The sequence below is a fragment of the Hippocampus zosterae genome, chromosome 15, assembly GCF_025434085.1.
Source record: "Hippocampus zosterae strain Florida chromosome 15, ASM2543408v3, whole genome shotgun sequence".
Lineage (NCBI taxonomy): Eukaryota > Metazoa > Chordata > Actinopteri > Syngnathiformes > Syngnathidae > Hippocampus > Hippocampus zosterae.
Genome location: NC_067465.1, coordinates 1,646,907 through 1,664,022, shown reverse-complemented (window position 1 = coordinate 1,664,022; position 17,116 = coordinate 1,646,907). Strand labels below are relative to the sequence as shown.

The following is a 17,116-nucleotide window of genomic DNA, read 5'->3' as shown; positions in this document are numbered from 1 at the left end:
TACCTAGCAACACAAGCTATCTGAAATATGATTGGTTAAAAACTCTACCATAATAAATAAGTTATGTATCGCATGGCTTTCAATGTTATTTTAAATAACATTCGACACTCAACTAAGTGGAAATAATATGATGTAAATAATACAGAGAATAATTTTGTTGACATATTTATGAAAATAAAATAACAAATTAAATTTATGTTATTCTCAGAAAATTTATTAAATTTATTTTTATTTAATTTTTTAATGTTTAGGCCAGCAGAGAAGGCCTTGCTGGCCCTGACGGAACGCCACTGTTCAGCTGTCAGCAGTAATAGTCCCCATTATGATAGCGTGATGTCACAATGGGACCACTACTGCTGCTGCTTATACGCTTGTTGTCACCATTGTTCTCGTTTCCCTCCTGCGGTTACTGAAGCCCTCTATCCCATTTCCTTTCTCCAGCTATCCTCCGTCCCGTTTCTCTCCCTCCTCCACTTCAACCCAACCAGCCAAGCCAGACGGTTGCACAAACAGACCAGATTCTGAGCTCTGTTCAAGGATTTCAAGACTTTGAAACCTTGGACGTCTTCTTATTAGAGGTTGGCAAGTCCTGGCTCCGAATTAATTTTGCTACTCGGTCCACTCTCTTTTCTCCCCATACAAGTTAACCACAACCCCCCCAAAATTACACATTTGCTTTACTTTAATTAGTAAAAGATTTTTTTTTAAAAAGAAGAGAGGACAGGTCATTGTTGTGTTAACACACCTTTTAGTGTGTGGTTTTAGGATATCTTGTGAAAGAAAACGCTACTTTATAAACAACCACCGGGCAACCAAGAACATCATGAACAAATAAAAACATTGACAAGATGACAAAATCGAGTGGGCATCATTTGGGATGAGTGACCAAGTCGAGACAGCCAAGATTTGAGTACTACACAAAACAGCCACATCTGTTTTTCCACATTCTTGGTGAGTCGAGGTAAAAACTGAAGACAGGTGAAGTACAAAAACCATTTCGGGAAAAAAAAATGAAAATGTTTCCCTGAAACAAAACAAAATACACGGTGTGAATAATGACAAGACCTCCGTTTTCAAGGAAACATGCCGTGGCTCTTGGCTATTTGTGCTTAAAGCCTCAAGATTTAAGTGCCAGTGAGAAATACATCCGAGCACAAGTTAAGACGGCAACAATCGGATTTTCTCTTGTGCACTTAATCACCCAGCTGCCAAATTAGACCGCGTTCGTATGGTGCCTTGAACAAATACAAGACGCGCATTGCAATCCAGTCGGACATTTCATGACATCGGCATCTTACATATCGGTTAATATCAGTATCATAAAAAATAGGTGGGATGCGATTGGCTGTCAGCCGGTTCAGGGTGTCCCCTGCCTACTGCCCGAAGACAGCTGGGATAGGCTCCGGCACCCCCCGCGACCCTAGTGAGGATAAAAAGCGGTTCGGAAAATGAATGAATGAATGAATGAATGAATGAATGAATGAATAAAATAGGTTGTTTTGTTTTTTTACTACATCCCAACTTCAGTGGAATTTGGATTTGTACAAGAATTAACTCATTCAGTACCAGCCAATTCTGGACCAAGTCTGAAAAGACATTTAAGAACGTCTTTGGGAGTGAACGAGTGAAAAAGTGTTTTGTGAAACCGCCCAACATATTGACCTTTTAGCTCTTAAAACGTCACATTCACACGATCCAATTTCTCCCCCACTGAGTATGCAATTGTCTTAAAATTACAAACTCGGTGTCAATAAAATGCAGACAGGAAACGGAAGCAGATCTCTGCGCGGATACCGTTTGGCTTTCTGCGCTCACTTCCGGCGAGCGGCGACTTATCCGGCCGGCCGTACCCCGGTGCATCTTGGTGGCTTTCACAGTGGACCTGGGTCCTCCTGGCCATTTGACTCATAAGATTTAGCACTCTGCTTTTTGTTGCAGTTCCAGGGCAGAGGTAGGTGGCCGTTGTAAAAATTCCAGGCCAAAAGGGCCACGAGAGAGACAACCAGAAGCCCGATGACAACCTGCAGTCCCACCGTAGAGGAGCCGTTCCTCTGAGCCTGAGGTAATCTGGGTTCACCTTTCAGACTGAGCTGATACTCCGCCACGGTGGCGGTGTACTCGTCAACTTTGGAGCGCTCCACCGACAGGCAGCGGTAGCGGCCCGCGTCGGAGTCTGAGACGTTGAGGATGAGGAGTTCGTCTTGGAGGATCTCGTGGCGAGGCGAAGAGGCCACGAGGCGACCGTTGACTTCCCATTTGGTCGTTGCTAGCTTTGACGATGACGGGCAGGCTAGCTTCACGCTCCCGCCAGGCATGAACCACTGATTCACAACATGTATGGGATCTGGGGGTGAGGGTGGGGTGGGGGTGGGGGGGTAGTAGTTGTTTAAAAAACACAATTAAGGCCTTGAAGGAGTTTTGATTTCCATGCATTGGTCACACTGCATATTATATTCCCAACATTAAACCTTTTGCGCACACTGTAATCTGATAACATGATAGAATGTCCACTGTAGTATCCACTGTACATGAAAAGCTTAAGAAAAAAAAAATTAAACATTATTTTTGATGTACTTTAATATCGACTTCATAAAAATGAAAGTCTTATTGCATGCGTGAACAGGAATTCCAATCCACAACACTTCATAATTGTATTCCTTGTTTTTTTCCTCAGAAAAAACATTTGTAATGCCGCCCCACAAGTTTTTAAGCAGATTAAAATCCAAAGAGTGACGTGACCGATTGGACGAAAGGGTTCGTCCCAAACAATAATTGTGTGTATGTATATAAACCCCCCCCCCCAAAAAAAACTCCACTTGGAGAAAGTACAACATCACAAATCTATGCTATTGGTCAGTCCACATGCGTGGGTTTTATTTCTACCACTTATTGACCATTCTAAAGTTTTGAAACACCTAGCTCTCTTTTGACAATTTTCTTTTGTATTTTTTTTTGGTCTCCTGAAAAGTGTCGGAGTGCACCAACTCACCCGCCGGCGGGCAGAGAGAAGCGTTTCCGTCCGTCACGCTCTGGATCAGTTGCCTAAAAGCCGATGACAATGATTTCACTTTGTTTGGGAAAACGGCCAACAGTCATGATGCTCTTTACATGAAAAACAAAATGTCCCCACCTCTGTGTACTGGAAATGGCGACGCAACTCCCAGCATCCGCGTCCCAGCCACAGTAGGGATCTCTTGCCAGAATACAGTCCAAACAGGACAAGGATCTCCCGCAGGTGGCAAGAGGCACCTGGACAACTCCGTAGTCGGATCCTGCGTATAGCTGTCCCTGTAAATGTTGATCCGTGAATGCGCTCGGGCCGTCGTACGTAATAAAACAGCAAATGAGCCGGCCGTATATTACCGTGACGTCGGAAAACCTTAGGACCTTAATGGCCTCGGGGGACTGGAAGAGCTGAATCTGCTCAATGATGAACATCTCGCCGACGTAGTTTACTGCTTTCAGAAGGGTGCCATCCTCTGGAAAGATGGGCAACAAGAGTCATTCGCTAAATTATGTTTTTGAGAATGTACATTTATGTTAAGATTTAAGAGTATGGGTTTTTTTTTCATACACTTTGCTTGAGTGTATCTGAAGGTCGCTAAAATGTTTACTCATATCACAAAAAAAAAACACATTACAGGAACTAAGTTGATGTTACGATACGTTTCACAAACAGCGAAAGACTTCAGAAAGCAATTTCTTAATCTCTTAAATTCAGTTTTTTAAAAAATATTTCAGACTAAGGTTTTGAGAGAAAGACGGGCTGCCGGCGTCATTACGATTATGATTTTAGTCTCACTGTCATCACCCCCCACCCCCCCCACCCCCACACCCCTTTATTCTCAGATGTTTTGTTCTTGTACGAAGCCAAATGAAGCGAGTGACGACACGCAACCGCAGGGAGGAGCACACCTGTGCCTATGAACATCACATGGAACTTCTGGCCATCCGCTGCCTCCACTTGGTGCACAACGATGCACGTAAAGGCGGCTCCCCGTCTCTCCAGCAGAGGTTTCTCGCCTATCGGCTGAATTATGTCCTCCATGAGGGGCCTATCTCTGATGAAGTGAAGGGTTTGGTCTGGGAGGTCCAGGGATTGAGTTTGACACTGAGGGGATTTAAAAAAAAATAAAAAATAAAATCTGATCAAGGGTATTTTGAAGGACTGACATCCATAAACAAGATTTGGAGGCACTCACAGATCCGGGTCGAGGGTCGGGCACCTCCCCACTATACGCCACCCAAATAAAGGAGGTTTCGACAGGGACCAGAGTCTTGAACTGCCCCTCTGCAAACACTCGGTCGATGTCAAATACGCTGTACGCGCACACCGCAGACAGGTCGGACGTGTCGCTGGAGCAACAAAAAAAAAAAAATTCACAAAAAGTGAGCGAACTGGGCGCTTTCCAATTGAATGCAGACTTTCCATGTAAGCGTTTTTAGCAAACGTACGACTGCAGGGTGAAGATGGCGTAGAATAAGCAACCGGTCCAGTGCTTCTGGGGGTCACACCAGCGGTACGTATTCTGGATGATGTTGGGCAGTTGCGAGCCTAGGACAGGACATTCCAGCCTGGCTTTCAGGAAGGATGTCCACTTTCTCTGCAAGGTCCGCCGACCTCCCATGTCTCCCTGGGAAAACAAAGAGCGCTAGGATGACAATCTTTCCATACTCCGACAGCACTACATTGGCACCGTGTTCTAGCGCAACCCCCCCCCCCCCCCCCCTCAAAAAACAAAACAAGACTGCTGACAAAATTTGGGGGCTACATGCTTGCCGTTCTGGGATTCTGGAAACCCTCCAATGTGTTCAGATTTCAAAACGCTTTCTTTTTGTCATTAGTTTTGAACAACTGAAGAGAAGCTTCATTTGGACCAAAAAAAAAAAATGAAGCTTCATTTAATGTTGTATTACACAATTCGACCAGACCAGATCACTACTGCGAAAGACTCTTCAAAAAGAAAGCTTTTACTACCGTCATCTCCATGAAAGTAAATGCAAAATGTACTTGCCATCAAGAACTGGTCATTTGTCCCCAGAGTCCTCAAGCATGTCTGTGCCAGTTATCTCGTTAACTTGCTGGTAATATCCCTTTGATCGTGCTTGAAAGCGAGCGTAAAATATAAGTGTGTGAAACAGTCCAAGAGCAGTAACGTTGTGGTAAAAAAAAAAAATTTTAAATCAAAAACAACTTGGCCGATGATGCCATTAAGCTAAGGATTCGTTATGTAACAAACCACTGCGCTCGTTTCAAACCAACCATTCTCAGAATTTGAAACAGGATAAGGAACCAAGTCACGGAAACGTGAAGAAACCAGGTTGCGCTACAAAGCAACGGCGGAAAAACGTATGAAAGCGCTATGAGGAAACAAGCCCGAGGAAGTCATTTTCTTAATTTTACCTTGCAAACACGGGCTACGCGGGAAACCACCACCGGTTTCTTGTAGCAGTCGTACTCGACTGCCGTCTCGCTGAAAAACAAGTAGACCTTGTCATCGTCGCCCCAGTCGCTTTTTGGCAACTGAGCCAGGGAGATAAAGTTGGGCTCTGGCATGGACGGGAGACAAATAAAGATTCGGTTTGAGCAGCTGATTCCTTTCCACCGACCAAAAAAAAAGTCATCCAAAAGGTCAAAAGGTCACCATTGAGCCAGGATGTTTTAATCTCAGTGCGAATGGGAGGAGAGCTGCGCATTAAGACCAATTCCGAGCCCAGGAAGTTCATTGACGTAGCCGAGTACAAGTTATCGTCTGGCAAAAAACAAACAAACAAACAAAAAAAAAAACAGATACATTTTAGTCATGAACATGAGGACTGTTAGGAAAATATTTTTCTGACAAATATTGCCATTTCAATTCCCAATAACGCCCCACCAGCTTTTTCTTCCATGTACAATACAAGAAGAAATGTATCAAATATATATATATATATATATATATATATGTATATATATATATATTTTAAAAAACTATCATTGTGTATGATTGAAAAAAAAACAGCGCTCGAGTGGACAAAGTAGTGAGAAACAAATAACGGAACTCACATCGTAAAGGTTTATTACAGTCTTATAAACTTTGGACCTCGTAGGCGCCTCGTCGTAACCGACATAACCGATTCATTTCAGGTGCAATTTCCACTTACCAACCATGATGGAGGCATGTCTTTGGTAAGGATCAAATGGACATTTGCCTTTCCCGTCTTCAGCCGTCTTCGCCAGAGTCAGTTTCCCATTTGCGTAGGACTATACGCAGATAATCAGATGATTTGATTTCAGACTTGTGTTCATTCAGACCAGAAAAAAATGAATTAGTCTCACCATGTAATCACACTCTGGATCAAAAGCATTGGTTCCGCACACGTACATCCTGTTATCCTCTTTCTTGTGCAGTATCTTGATATAGTTCTTGCACTCGCTCTGTTTAAAAAAAAAAAGTGGGTAGGCTCGATATTTTAAGGATTTCTAATGACAACAACAACAAAAAAAAGAGTATTTCAACTCACTACAAGATCTTTTCCTTTGTTTTTACAGTCATACTCTTGCTGTTGAGTCGCCTCCCATTTCACCTGAGAAAAGTGTGAGATATTATTATTATTTTTTTTTTTAAATAACAGATCACCCGTATGTCATGGCCTGTCCAGATCTGGAGTTGCTAACTTTTTGAGTGTGTGTGAATAATACTTACAGAGGCCTGTTTCTTTGAAATGTCCTCAAGGTCAAGAGCGAAGAGCGCCTCCCGGGCGCCCAGCAACAGCAGCTTGGTGTCCTCTTGCAGCAGCATGATGGTGTAGTTGGACACCCCCTCCTCGCGAAAGAGCCGAGTGTCGTTGCCTGAGGCAAAAGGGAACACAAATACGCTTCATATTTTATGCAATTTTGGTGGAAACTCCTGAGAGCCAATCTGGAGCTGAACCACATTCATTCATTCATTCATCTTCCAACCCGCTTGATCCTCACTAGAGTCGCGGGGAGTGCTGGAGCCTATCCCAGGCGGGGGACACCCTGAATCGGTTGCCAGCCAATCACAGGGCACACAGAGACGAACAACCATCCACGCTCACACTCACACCTAGGGACAATTTAGAGTGTTCAATCAGCCTGCCACGCATGTTTTTGGAATGTGGGAGGAAACCGGAGCACCCGGAGAAAACCCACGCAGGCCCGGGGAGAACATGCAAACTCCACACAGGGAGGCCGGAGCTGGAATCGAACCCGGTACCTCTGCACTGTGAAGCCCACGTGCTAACCGCTGGACTACCGGGCCGCCACGCTGAACCACAATATTACGAAAAAAAAAAAAAAACACCCACGGGCAAAAGTTGGATTTGAAATGACTGTTTCAGGAATCTAGTACCTGATTAACACCAGGGGGGTGTTGGATTATTTTATTTTTTGGGGGGGTGATGTCACCAACGTAAGCAATCCGACACTCACTGTGATAGGGCACATATCTGCGGGGGATGCAATCCTTGGGCGCGTCATCATCCAGCGTGGAGGCGAGAGGGAGGAACCAAAACACGCTGATACAGAGCAAAGGACGCATGGCTTCTTTGTGCGAGGGCAATTTAAGATGGCGTCATCTGTGAATCGCTGGCGTCCGTAGTAACCGAAGGGCCCCTTCGGCGGTGCCGCTCAGCAGGCGGTCCATGTTGAGATGGATGGCGCGTACCGCAGAGACAGACTGGCGAGGGGGGGTGAAAGACACAAAAGTTGTACAGGCATGAAAATGTTGTCGCGCGGGGGAGCTGGAAAATGATCTGGAGCAAAATGTGCAAAACAAAGGAGATGCTAAAAGGGAAGACAAAAAAAATGGCTGTCGCGCGGCAGTAATTCCGTCACGGCCATAGCGATGTTAATGCGGAGCCGTGAAAAGCATTCAGCGGGGCCGTCAACTTCAACTCCCCCCCCGCAAAACCAACACAAGAGATTCACACACACCGAGCCAAGGCTTGGCGGACACGTTAAGAGGCGTGTTTGCGACACTGCTTTTGCAACCCCGGTTTCCTGCATTGTCTCCATTTTCTTCCACTCGGTTGGAGTGCGCAAGCCACAGGCTCATTTCTTGTTGACCGATCGGCAAGGTGGCGATTGTTTCGTGACTGATGACGGCGGCCCTGCTGGGTGGGATGTTTGTTGGCGGTCGGTGCCAAGAGCTGACGAGCTCCAGCATGTCAGAGAATGTAGTTCTGATAAGAGAGTTCACATTTTTTCAGCATGAGGCCGAAAAGCCAGCTCCCTCTAGAACACACATTCGCAATCACGTCTTTCGTAATCTGCACTCAAAATGCCCCCCGCCCCCCACCCGGCATGAGCAGAACCACGTGCCTGTGGATGATATACATCAAAGATATGTATGAGAATGCTGACAGGTTAGCTTCCAGTGTTAAAGCGCTAGTACCGTTTGAACAAACTAGTCTCACGACACTTATTAGTCTCTGTTCGAGCGCCTCGCCCTTCACCGACGCGCACGAGCGCGATTCTCAAACATGGCCGTTCAGAATGCCACGCGCGGAATAAAGTGTACAGTGGTGGGAACGCAGAGCGAGTAATGCTAAGATGAGCGTTAGCATTGTAGCACTGCTAGCATGAATGGAGAGTGGCTATGAGAGAAATTGGTATCGGCTTGAAGTTTCAGTTTTTGGAAACGCGAGTCAATTTCAAATCGAATCGTTTGCAAATGATTCGTCCTCAGAGAGAATCCTTTCGCTCCGCTTTCAGACATTTAAAAATACTACAAAACGTTTGGAGTCTTCAGTCAACCTAAGATGCACGTTTTGAGTGCGGCACAGCATACTATTTTAGTGACTTTAGAAAGATACTTTTTGATATCTTGACTTTTGCCTTTAAATTTCTTTTTAACTCCTGTTTGTAAACGCTTTTAAATGTACTTTTAATTTTGTGAAGCACATTGAAGTACTCTGCGGGTGAAATGCGGCAAATAAATAAAGCGGGCACGGCAGGTCATAGTAGGCCATGCTTGTATCAATCAAAGCAAATAACAGAACATCAAATGACTCAACTCAAGAAAATAACTCAGCTCGTTATACGACATTTCGGCTACCACGCTGTGCATTTGCAATGATACTGCATATAAACAGTTCGAGGCGATCGTTCACAAATTTTGAACGCATTCCACCCTGCATGGAGAATCATTTAAGTCGGCCCACTATTTTGTATCGTTTGCAAGGCTATGATTTTATTCCGCTTCAGAAATATCGGCCGTGTTCCACAATGCGAACAAAAGATGGAAGCAACAAATGTCATCCAATCAGCAGGAGATCAAAGCACTTACTATCCATCCAAAACACTTTCAATGACACAGTTTGACACCATCACCTCGGACACTCGAGCCATTGTTCTCGACTGCCGTTAAGAACAATAAACCTTTTCTTTTTTTTTGATTTGCTTCCAACTAGCCTCGGAAAATACATGGGCCGTAGCTTTGATTTTTTTAAACGTGGGAACTTGGTACGCCTCTGTCGTGTTCTGAAAAATGATGTTCGCAAAGTACAAATACAGGCCATTCAGTTTTACGTGCTGTCTGTGGCCCGCCCAAAAATGGCTCTGCGACTCACTTTGAAATCGAGACCCACCAGATATATTCATATTCAGATTCATTTTGCCCAGAATTGCAAAATTCAGATGAGAAGTGAAAAATAGCACCGTTTCATCAAAATACAGCGAAGCTACCTGCGCTAAAGGCTAATCGTGGCTGTTAAGTGTTCCCCAACCCTCATTAAGGCATAGCACACATTTTTACAAACTAAAATGTCACCAAATGCGCTACGATACACTTATAGATGAGTGTGAAATCTGGGCCTGCTTAGCAACTGCTTGGCAACACATTTTTTCAGCCTGCCACTAAAGGTCACCACTCACCAGCTAAGGCAGACGAACACAATTGATATGATATAGATTGTATTTTTTTTTAAACCATTTTAGTTCAAATGGAGCTCTATGGTTCGCTGGTTGGTAATCACTGCTATAGTTAAGTACTGTAGCAGCTCGAGTTATTTTCACGTTGATCCACATGCAAGAAATACACAAGGACAGAGCAGTGATCCAAGCATTTGTAGAGTCAACAATAAATTAATCACTTACCAGCACCTGAACACGCCCTGCACATTCGAAAAAAAAACAGAACTGCCACCTGATTTACTTTCTAAACTTGGAATGCGCATTAACCCAAGCATGTGAACAGAAAATTGCAAATTAATGACTTAGCTGCGATTCAACACGCCTGTACCATCAAAAGTAGGGTTAAATCACAAATAGTGGGGTGGAAATGAGATGTATTTACGTTTAATCGCCGCACGCAAGGAGTGATGTGTGGCGTCGTTACTTCCTGTCAGAAGAGACGAACCAAAAACAGCCCCATAGAAATTATTATTATTTTTCTTTCCCCTCAAAGAGCAGCAGATATTCCTTCTTGTAGAAAGACGTCCAGGACTCTAGTGGTGGTCAGGAAGCGCGGTGTAAATAGCTCCTGGTGCGGCTTAAGAGGGACGCGTCTGTTCCTCGCAGTCCTTCTTGTTTCTTGTCAACGCAGCGTTAAAACGCTAAAAGGTGCTGAACTCTGTCCTCAATTAATCCGCCCCGCACACTTTTACACGCATTCTTGCACTGGTCTACACTACTACGGCGTGTGTGGAAAACGATTGAGATTAACTGGGGGGGCGGTCGGGTTTGGCATGGCCCCACCTTTTTTCACACAACAAGCCCAAACAGGCGTGAGCGAGAGACAACCGTTTCGAAGTGTTGGGAATTTGTGCCACTCCCAGCCCACCCCCGCCTAACTTTTTGGTCATTATCCAATTCGGTTTATCCGCACGGGGGTCGAAGGCGTGCTGGAGCCTATCCCAGCTGTCTTTGGGCAGCAGGCGGGGTACACCTGAATTGGTTGCCAGCCAATCGCAGGGCACACATAGAGGAACAACAATTCGTAAGCTTACACAATCAACACAGAGGGACAATTTAAACAGTCCATTAACCTACCATGCGTGTTTTTTTTGTTGTTGTGCGTGTGCGCGTGTTTGAATTTCGACTCGTTTTAGAGTGCAGAGCTCACTAGCGCCTACCCGTGGCAAAAAGCAGGAAGTGGCGGTGACCAGGATGTTGATACCGCGGCATAAACGGAAGTGACAACGATCTGTGTCTTAACATACATAAATGTATTTAAGTCTAAACATTATTCAAGGTAATTTTGGCGAATTTATTTGCAAAGTGTGTATGAAACCAGCAGCCTTTTCGATTCATGAGCCCCTAAGTAGCAGCTCTTTTTTTTCTTCAGAAAAGTGTGTGACCCCTGTGAGTGCGAAAGGTTGTGTTTATGTCTGGCAACCAGTTCAGGATGTAGCCCGCCCGCTGCAACCCTCGCGAGGATAAAATGATTCAGATAATGGATGATAAAGTTGGATGGGGGGGGCGACATTCTCGCCCCGCTCCTCCCTTATTGCAGGCAACGTCCGCCGCACGGCTATGCACTTGGGTTCACGTTTCCTTCTTTGCTCGCGAACGCCACGAGCTTGTTGACTGAGCGGACTGACGTGTCGACACAGCGCGCCGACTTTACTGGATCAGAACTTCATTTCGATCTTTGTGTCCGGATAAACTCGTCTCGGTGCACGTTGAAGCTTCTCGGCCTAGTTAGCTTAGTTTAGCTTTTAGCTTGCTAGGCGCTAACCAAAAGGAGAGACTCGTCGCTTGTTTGTAATCAACAGATAACCGTTCAGCGGTGGGAACGGCGGTATTGTGTGGAAAATGTCCGCAAGAAGGACAGAAAAGCACGCGAATGATCTTTGTGGAATGAAAGAAGAGACCGAGCAGAATCTTCGACTGCTGGGCGATGTTCGCAAGCAGCCTCGAGTTGTGTTACACAGAGCAGGTTTGTGCACTTCTTCCTGTCACTTGTTTAATTGACAAAAAAAAACACATCTCGGAAAAAGTATATGCTGCCGTGTTTGTTTATCGATGGAATCTTTATTAATGTACGATGTTGATGGCCTTATGAAGATTTTTTCCGGCTCATCTGCCGAGCACTTGGTGATGTCAAATGAAATTATTTCAGAAAATCTGCGTTGGAGACAGACCATGTAAAACACTTTTTATGTGCTCTACTGAATTATACCCCTTCCACATACTTTAAATACATTTAAACTAATAAAAAGACCCCCTACCAAACACGTAAAACATACGCAAAAGCAACCTATAAGAGGAAAACATGCCGCAAATAATGACCTCAGGAAGTAAATGTTTAAAACAAAATGAAAAAGATCATTTTCTTTTTCATTCATTCATTTCAAACTCTTTGACAACATTACAATAAACGTAGAGCAATATAAAATAATACGGTAAATTACGAAAAGTGGACCACTCAGGAATAATGAATACAGCCTAACCTGGAAATTATTGTCACAATTTATGAACCAAGAAATGACATTAAAATCATTGCTACTTTCAAATGCGCATGATCTCCTCACGCTTTCCACTTCATCGCTTGGGTGCTACTCATTCAAATGATTCACATGGTTTCTCTAGGGTTGGGGCGGGGGGATCTGTGCCAATTGGGGGTCGAGAACCAATGGTCGGGGACCAATGGTTTTGTCGACCTTGCCGTCAGGTGAACAGCTGATTTTACGACCAGCGCTGAAGGGAAGCGAGCGCTCAGCATCCCGTTGACAAATCGATTCACGCTCAGTGCAACAGAACATACAGAGGGCACCTGCGCAAACCAAATGTGTTTGTCTTCTTGTGTCATGCAGACATCAGTGAAAAATATCTTCATCTTGAGCAACAGGAGCCCGAGTGCCCTCATATTAAAGAGGAAGAGGAGGAGGTGGATGAGCCTGTTCACATTGAAGAGGAAGAGCACTTGCGCTTTAAAAAGGAAGAAAAGCCATTTCTCGTTAAAGTAGAAGAAAAGGAGGAGGAGGAGAAAGATATCGGCAAGATAACAGTGACTTGTGTCTTTTTAAAGAATCAAGACGAAGACCAGGGTGAGAGGGAGCGGAACAAGGAGGCGGAGCCTCCGAGCAGCAGCTTAGGTCAACACGTGACAACAGAAGGGGATGGAGACTGTTGTGGGGCACCTCAAGCAGATAGTCATGCCACGTTATCTCCTGACGCTGACGACGAGGATGATAATGAAGAGTCTGAAGGGGATATGACATCTGGCATCCCAAAAAAATGTTCTCAGTGTGGGAAAACATTAAGCTGCAGGCAGAGCTTGAACGTTCACATGAGAATACATACCGGAGACAAACCCTTTGCCTGCTCAGTGTGCGGTAAAAGATTCACCAATGCGAGCACTTTGATCAAACACACGAGAACGCACACGGGAGAGAAACCTTTTATATGCTCCGTCTGTGGCAAAAGGTTTTCTGAAAATGGACATTTAACTAGACACGTAAGAACACACACTGGAGAAAAGCCTTTTGCCTGCAAAGTGTGCGGCAAAAGCTACTCGGAAAAGTCCAATTTAACGCAACACACGAGAACACATACCGGAGAGAAACCTTTCACATGCTCAACTTGCGGCCGGAGTTTCTCTCATAAGTCACATTTAACAAGGCATGCGACAAGACACACTGGAGAAAAACCTTTTGCCTGCTCAGTATGCGGCAAAAGATTCTCAGTCAATACAAGCTTGACAGATCACATGAGAATGCACACCGGAGAGAAACCTTTTACCTGCTCAGTTTGCGGCAGAAGCTTCTTTACAAAGTCAAGTTTAACGAACCACGCGAGAGCGCACGCCGAAGAGGAAACCATTCGGTTGCAGTGCGTGCCCCGAAAGATCGTCTAGGAACGCCCCCGTGAAGGCCCGCAAGCGTGTGGATGAGAATAGCGGTCACCATTGAAGAAATGAAAGAAACCGATTCCTTCTGGTAAACTGCGGAAGTCTAATTACGAGAAGATAAGCCACGAAACGTAATTTTGAATGAATGAATGAATTTTATCAGTCACAGAAGAACCTTTGTGATCTTCTATCCTCTGGAAGTAGTGAGCCAAATGTTTTGCAAGTTGATTTCAAACATTTACACAAAAGAATATGTCAATTATTTTGTCTGCCCTTTCTTTTCTTTATTTGTAAAGAACAAATAAAAGTGCAACAATGAAGGATAATCATTCGATGGCCGCGGCGTGTTCTTCATCTGTGACTTGGTGTGCACAGAATTGAATCGTTAAATCCGTCGCTTGCAAAAATCTGTCAGCTGGCAATTCAACAGTTGTCATTTCCGGTCTGCATCCAATCAGGATTTTCGCTTTCTCATTCCGCAAATGCAAAATTAATCCACGTAGCTGGCACATACAGTGCAATGTCATCTTGCTATAAATGTGTGTGTGGGTGTGTGTAAAGTGATTTCACTTATAGTAGTATTTGTTTATAGCTAGTATTTCAATTTTTGGTCTCCCGGAATTGTTTTCAGCTGAAAATGGCAAATCCCAACTCACCGTACCTACTTCAGTACCTTGAAACGCATCGCAAAACGTGTACGCGATTTCCACTTACATTTACAAATGGATTCACAAGACGTTCGATGCCAAATCATTTCCGCATATTGTATGTATGTGCCTCAAATGTGTTTGTCTTCTTGTGTCCTGCAGACATCAGTGGAAAATATCTTCGTCTTGAGCAACAGGAGTCCGATTGCACTCATATTAAAGAAGAGGAGGAGGAGACCGCTCACGTTAAAAAGGAAGGAAACCCGTCTCACATTAAAGTAGAGGAGGAGGAGAAGGATATCACCAAGTTGCAATTGACCTTTGACCCTGTAAAAAGTGAAGATGAACATCGGGACAAGAGTGAGGATAACGGAGGGGTGGAGCCTTCAAGCAACAGCTCAAGTCAATACATGGCAACAGAAGGTGATGAAGACCACTGGGGACCATCACGGGGTGGCCTATTAGCCCCAGTCTCAGATAGTGACGACATAACGTCACACTCTCATGATGATGATGATGATGATGAACAGCCTGAAGTTGAAATGACATTTCACACCGACACCACATGCAGGAAATGCTCTCGGTGTGACAAAGTATTTACCTCAAAGCAGGGTTTGAACTATCACATGAGAACACATACTGGCGAGAAACCTTTTGCCTGTTCGGTTTGTGGTAAAAAATTCACTGAAAAAGGCACGTTGATCAAACACACGAGAACGCACACTGGGGAGAAACCTTTTACCTGCTCTATTTGCGGTAAAAGATTTTCGGAAAATGGACATTTGACAAGACACATAAGAACACACACTGGGGAAAAACCTTTTGCCTGCAAAGTGTGTGGCAAAAGCTACTCTGAAAAGTCCAATTTAACGCAGCACACAAGAACGCATACTGGAGAGAAACCTTTTACGTGCTCAGTTTGCGGCAAAGGCTTCTCCGTGAATTCGCATTTAACGAGACACACCAGAAAACACACGGGAGAAAAACCTTTTGTCTGCTCAGTCTGCGGCAAAAGATTCTCTATCAATACAAGCTTGACGGATCACGCGAGAACACACACCGGAGAGAAACCTTTTATCTGCTCAGTTTGCGGCAGAAGCTTCTCTGTCCGGACAAATTTAGCAAAGCACAAAAGAGCGCACTGCTGGAAGGATGGTTTTGGCTGCCCCGTTTGTGGTAAAAGCTTCGCTGCAAAGTCGAGTCTATCGAACCACACGAGAACACACACCGAAGAGAAACCATTCAGTTGCACCGTGTGCGCTAAAAGATTTTCCAGTCATGCGTTTGTGAAGAGACACAAGTGTGCGGAAGACGAGAGCAGTTACCATTAAAGAAACGGATTCTTCGTGGTTAGCTGTGGAACCAGGATAAGTTGAGCTGTATTAGCGCCAATCTGAAGACGCCATGTGATTTGATCTACATGTGTGTGTGTGTGTGTGCCATCAACTGTCATGAGCTGATCTGCATTTAGCTGGCGTTTAGATTGTGGGCACGCCTCGTGAAGTCGCAAACACCGTCAGCTCGTGTGCAATTTTATCTAAGTCTTCAGTCAAAGTCTGTACAAGTTCAGTATTGAGCCTGACAAGAGAGACAACATTCCTTCCACTAGTCAACTATGTCAGTGTCACTAGTTAACGATTGAGCACTCTGAACACAACAGTTAACATTCACTGCCAGCTGTTTTTCAAAGTACAACGTATATTGTAAAGTTGTGAATCGAACGGCTAAGAACGGTTGAACGGCTTCATTGTATTTTCAACCACAACCTGGTCATTTTACTATTCTTTTCCATCAAATGAATCCTAATGTATTGTCAAGCTATTCAATAAATGTTCATCTCGGATGCTGGTCTTGACCTTTAGTCTGAACAATTCGTATCTATGAAACTTGCTTATTTTCAATTACACACTATGTGTCACGTCATACTTTTGTATTCCTATTGCTGCTACCTTAAATGAAGGTGAGTAAGGTATTGGATGTTTAAGTGTACGTCTCTCGCACGCAAGTCCGAGGCCCGCCATCACGGCTGTACACGTCGATCGTCAACTTGTTTCACGATGACATGAAATATTCTGACGACTTGCCAACTGATCTACAACTGGGACAGCGGCAGAAAGTTATTCTGTGGAGGAATCGAGCCACACGCGCCGTCCAAGACTGTTTTTTAGGCGCAGAATGTTTAACCAAGTGTCTTATCCCGACAATGTTGACGAGTCTGGTGGTGTTGACGAGTCTGTGACACGCCGCCAGATGAAAGCTCACAAGTCTCTGGAGGTTTACTTTGTAAACGGATGGATCCAGAACGTCAATTCAAAATCTTATCCTTGCTTACAAAAGGAACGGGGGTGGGTGGGGGGGGTTGAAGGAGAGTCTCAAGAGCAAACCGGTGAGTCGCCAGCAGACAACCAGCACGGACTCCAGTCGCCATCAGGTCACCAAATTGTTTCCAGGTGGGACTCCTTGCTTTTCTCGTTGCCGTAATTCACCTTGTATTTTTTGTTCTTGTTCTTTTCACACTTTCACATAGAGCAATGAAGGCCACTTTTGAGTAGGTGGAACAATTAAATGATTTTATTGATGATTTTGGAAAAGAGGTGGGATCGCAACAACGAAGCACCTTCTCATTCTTTTTGGATTAAGGACTTTTTTGGGTTGTATTTTCCACGTTGA

The 17,116-nt window shown here is 44.5% G+C and overlaps 2 protein-coding genes across 3 annotated transcripts; one reads left to right on the top strand and one right to left on the bottom strand.

The window, feature by feature from the left end:
* Positions 1–728: 728 nt before the first annotated feature.
* Positions 729–10,750, bottom strand: sema4e (semaphorin 4e). Its single transcript, XM_052088230.1, has 15 exons — positions 10,302–10,750; positions 7,436–7,682; positions 6,687–6,832; positions 6,505–6,567; positions 6,320–6,418; positions 6,145–6,244; positions 5,646–5,753; positions 5,405–5,550; positions 4,456–4,634; positions 4,203–4,356; positions 3,916–4,111; positions 3,364–3,479; positions 3,131–3,288; positions 2,990–3,042; positions 729–2,344 (listed from the first exon to the last, which is right to left on the bottom strand). The coding sequence occupies exons 2-15, from the start codon at positions 7,542–7,544 to the stop codon at positions 1,872–1,874; spliced, it is 2,100 nt and encodes a 699-aa protein (XP_051944190.1). The 5' UTR covers positions 7,545–7,682; positions 10,302–10,750; the 3' UTR covers positions 729–1,871.
* Positions 10,751–11,392: 642 nt separating this feature from the next.
* LOC127616066 (zinc finger protein OZF-like) lies at positions 11,393–16,289 on the top strand. 2 transcript variants are annotated; one of them, XM_052087473.1, is made up of 3 exons: positions 11,394–11,885; positions 12,763–13,849; positions 14,609–14,754. In XM_052087473.1, exons 1-2 carry the CDS (start codon positions 11,762–11,764, stop codon positions 13,803–13,805), a joined length of 1,167 nt encoding a protein of 388 aa, XP_051943433.1. In that variant the 5' UTR covers positions 11,394–11,761; the 3' UTR covers positions 13,806–13,849; positions 14,609–14,754. The 2 variants fall into 2 exon arrangements, with proteins under 2 accessions (XP_051943432.1, XP_051943433.1); XM_052087472.1 differs by lacking the exon at positions 12,763–13,849 and having other exon boundaries at positions 11,393–11,885; positions 14,609–16,289.
* Positions 16,290–17,116: the final 827 nt, after the last annotated feature.